General features: G+C 42.7%; 2 protein-coding genes across 2 annotated transcripts in view; one reads left to right on the forward strand and one right to left on the reverse strand.

Moving 5' to 3' along the window:
* Nucleotides 1-243: 243 nt before the first annotated feature.
* SARC_08936 (hypothetical protein) lies at nt 244-999 on the forward strand (the record flags this gene model as incomplete). Its single annotated transcript, XM_014297065.1, has 1 exon — nt 244-999. A coding segment is annotated over one exon (266 nt), but the record flags the coding sequence as incomplete, so codon positions are not given.
* Nucleotides 1000-1778: 779 nt separating this feature from the next.
* The window catches only part of SARC_08937 (hypothetical protein), a 4265-nt gene continuing 1319 nt past the window's right edge, over nt 1779-4724 (reverse strand). The window contains exons 2-3 of the mRNA XM_014297066.1: nt 3060-3861; nt 1779-2798 (exon numbers count right to left, since the gene is read on the reverse strand). Coding sequence (XP_014152541.1) covers nt 2404-2798; nt 3060-3861 — 1197 coding nt within the window. The 3' untranslated portion in view covers nt 1779-2403. The remainder of the gene's footprint in view (nt 2799-3059; nt 3862-4724) is intronic.

Genomic DNA, 4724 nt, shown 5'->3' on the forward strand with positions numbered 1-4724 from the left:
TATATATATATATATATATATATATATATATATATATATATATATATTATTATTATTATATATATATATATATATATATATATATATATATATATATATATATATATATATATATATATATATTATATATATATATATATATATATATATATATATTTATATATATATGTATATATGTATTTATATATATATGTTGATTTGTGTGTATTTGTACATATACTTAAATCCTATATTTCTATTTGCACATTCAGGAAGGTGAGGTGTGTCCTATCTGCCTTGAGCAGGAACGAGCCGAGGACTGTCTACGTCAGTTGCCGTGCAAGCACGAATACCACACAGCATGCATCGACCAGTGGCTGGCACAGAGCACCAACTGTCCCACCTGCAAGTACGACTTGCTTTCTCACACCGACCCCGCTACCACTAAAGGAGCTGGTACCAACTCCAACGCTTCGGTAGCCAATAATACGCCGGCTAGCAGCTCCGTGCTCTTGATTGCGAGTTCATAGTTGAAGACGTGAGTTCGACCCCTCTGCGCGCGATGGGGGAGTGGGGATGACCGGTACCTTAGTTTACGCTGTGGTTGTGAGTCATTTCTGAGTACATGAAGGCTACGATACTTAGCGTCTATTATTTAAGACGTGCAAGGTGCTGCAAGGGGCTTCCCAGCCAGAGAGGGTGCTCGTGGGATGGATAATTGTGACCTACAAAATATGAGATATGAAATATGAATCTGGAACGAACAACGTACCACCAGATATATATATATGTGTGAAACAAGACCTTAATATATGAAATAAAGCTCCTATGATCAGGATTGGGTTGAGTGCAATAAATACAATCCCGAGTAAACCCGTTCACACCTGCCGCAATAAATACATATTAGCGCTCGGAATGGCGCGGGGCTGCTCATTTTTAGATATCCACTCCATGTACATGTACTAGCGGTAACCACCGTTCCCGTTGTCTATGGCACATCCAAGTCTCATATGACTGACGAAACCTGAAAAAACTACAACATCCCATGCTCAACATGTTCTTGGCCATAGCTACTTTTAAATCCGGATTGCTGATAACGAGTCTCACACCATGGTTGGCCGTGTAGGGTACTCGTGAGTGATACGAAGTATAGCAAATGAGGATGCTACCCTTCACATACAAAAGTAGAAGTATATCCTATTCATCTATCAGATGCAACCGGACCTATCCAATACTTTCTGTTTTGTAATAATTTTTATAAACAAAGTGAGAAGATGAGGCTATATTGCATACTTTAACCAGACCGGATGTTGAGTCGCAACTGGTCTCATATGAGGAGAGCTTCGAAAGTTTTCGACCAACTTCGTGGAAATTTAGTATAAATAATGTATGACACCCGGTAATATATTTATTTGCCACAACCAACAATCGTATCTACAAAGTTGTAAATATATGAACACATGTTGCCATGGCTGCACTCCATTCTTACAAATATAGTAGTCATATTTATACGACGCACCCAACAATCGAATCTATAAAGTTGAATATGAACACATGTTGCCACGACTGCACTCCATTCTTACAAATGTAGTGGTCATCCTCTTGGCCATTCCACAGCCTCCTAGAACTTCAACATTCAGGGGGTTATGATCACTACCATTGCATATAACTGCCATCATGTCAGGGCGTGTCAGGACAGAGATATAACTGCAGCCACCACGCCAGATGAATATGATTTGAGAACCTCCAACCCTGAAACCCTAGGTACAACCCAAAACCCAAACAAACCCCAAACCCTAGGGGCCTAGAGACAACCCAAAAACCTGACATCTGTGAGAAGTTCTTAAGTGAGAAGAAGAAGAAAATATAAAGTGTCCTATAGACTACAGATACCGAGGTTGGAATATATTGCATCGGTTTATCATGGCAATGTGGTCAAGTGTCCGGTATGTATGCTCTATTTACAGACACAGTATTCAATTTCGGAACATGTATTATAATCATTAATTCTTCTTCATAATCAAACTTGCTTCCCAAAATATCTGTGTACAGTGTGCTCTGAAAATTAAAGGCCCTTTCCGTTATCTGTATTTAGCAAGGTCCTAAACCCCTAAAACAATCAATAGAACCCTTTCCGATATCTATAACCTCTAATGATAATTTCATGATGTCATTCGATGTATGAAGGCTTTGATACTCCATTTTCATATACTAATATTTATTTAATTGACGAACGTCAATATTATACGGTACTAAAAAAACTAACGCATCATGTGAGATGGTTGCACAGGCCCTAACCCTGTGACATTGTTATATTGTGACCATCCACTCCCCATCGCAATACATGTACATAGAGGGAATGTCGGGTATGGCACGCATGTACAACACTTGCTAGCGGATATTCTTAAACCCTGGCGCCCAGTATTAGTACATCTCTGGTCGGATATTGGACATAATAACCTCCCCTCTCGAATGCTTGCCATAGGCAACCACCGTAGACACGGCTGCAATCAGCGCAATGCCTCCACTCAGCACCAGAATGCCCCAGTCTTGTCCAGTCGCCGCAATCTCAGAGGCGATCAACGGCCCAAAGCCCCCGAACACGGTCAAGGAAACGTTATACGACACGAACCCGGTGGCACGCAAACGGGCTGGGAAGGCCTCTGCACACCATAGATAAGGTGCGATAAGGAAGCCACCGCCTAGGCCAAGCAACACTTGCATGGCCCAAAACACGGCGAGAGAGTCGCCGTATATCATACCAGCCCAGGACAGTGTGCCTGTGAGCAGCACCACGTTACCGATCACAAAGGCTTTGCCTGGTGGAGGGTGATTGGAGAAGAGGGACTATGTGAATGGAGGGGAAGTGTGCAAGAGATATGTCCACTTCATAAATGGGGTGCATTGTACATGTTGGTAGGGACAGGTGACGTGATAATCCTGAGTAGGTGAGTAACAGTACAGATCAGGTCACAAAGACACACGTCTATAGACAGTCAAGTTGAAGGTCGCTACTGTTGCGGTTAAGGTAGGTACCTAGACCTACTTGCTCACGCGGCCAACTATCGACAAGCACGTACCTGTACCCAGCCTATCGCTCATGTACCCGAAGATCGGGCATATGCACAACATCAGCAACTTGCCCACCACGCTCATACCCAAGGCAGTAGAGGATTCAACGCCCTTGTACACCCGCAGATATGTAGTACTATATATCAACCCAATGTACACCATATTCGAGAACCCAGCCATCCCCAGGAACACGAACAGGGTCTGCATGGGACTGTGTGTGAAGAGTTCTTTGAGCGGGTTGCTGCTGAGTGCCTCGTGCTCGAGATCAGCCGAGCTTGGGCTTCCGCCGATGGAGATACCTGTCGTGCTCTTGCCGGGGAGATCCGACTTACTCTCATCGTTCTTGAGTGCAACCAAACTAGCGCCTTTCGCCGACTTATCTGTTGCAGACCCAACACCTCCCTCGACACTCTCGGTTGGCTTGGTGCGTTGCTTGGCAACCGCATGCATCTGCTTGAAGGTCTCCGTCTCCTGCATGTTCCTGCGGGCAAACAGCGTCACACACCCCGGCACGATACACACCAGGAAGGGTATGCGCCAGCCCCATAGCAGCATCTCATCTTCGGTCAGAACGGTTTGCAGCACCCACACAAAGGAACTGGATAGGACAAAGCCGGAGAACGATCCAAAGCCGATGATGGCGTTCAGCATGCCCAGCACACCAGTGTGCTCCTGCTCGGCTATGTATGTGGCCATGTTCCCAACCTCGCCACTAGTGCACAGGCCTTGCATGACCCGGAAGATGATCAGGAACACCATCCCGGCGGTGCCCCCCTCGTCACCACAGCAGTAGACAGACGGCAGGCAGCCCTATAGTCATGGGGTGTGTGGGGGTGGGTATGAGCAATTGGGTGGAGATCTTATGCGTGCGCGTGACTACATAGGCTCAGCCCAGGGTGTACGCCTAAGCTTAAAACTTAACTCGCTGGATGATTGCGTCTCAGGATAGAATTGAGAAACGTGAATGTATGAGAATGGTACAATTGTGTCTAGCACGAGAGCTGAGCGTGCGTGAACGTCAATAGATGACGGAGTTGGCCATGTCGAAGTGGCCGCGGCGGTCATGCGAGGACGTTGAAGAAAAGGAATGAAAAGATAACTACTGGTATTTGTTATATGGCTGTTATTACCCGAGCATATTAGAAGAGAAGTGTTTACGCATGCCATATAAATCACCAGGTGTGGACAATCGTCAGATGAGGAGTTTCAATGGAAGGATGACAAATATAATGCAAGTATGACAATATACTAAGTACTTTATCAAACAAGCATTAACAGCTGTAAATGAATCGTGAATTGATATGTTTAATTTACCTCATGTTGCTGATGCTCTTCTACATAATACATTTATACTATGATTCGTGCACAAAAGAGTACACATACTCGTAATGGTATAGGTACGTATGAGTCTCCTAAAAAGGAATACGTTCATACGCTAATAACTAATTATATATATATGTATATCCAGGCATACATACATAGTATATATATATAAATACATATTATAATAAAATATATATATATAAATATATATATACATAAATAAAACATATAATTTATGTATATATATGGTATAATTAATATATAGATATAGATATAGATTAAGAATCATATATATATATATATATATATATTATTACATATATATATATTACATATATATATTATTTACA

Source organism: Sphaeroforma arctica (genome assembly GCF_001186125.1).
Source record: "Sphaeroforma arctica JP610 unplaced genomic scaffold supercont1.856, whole genome shotgun sequence".
Classification (NCBI taxonomy): Eukaryota; class Ichthyosporea; order Ichthyophonida; genus Sphaeroforma; species Sphaeroforma arctica.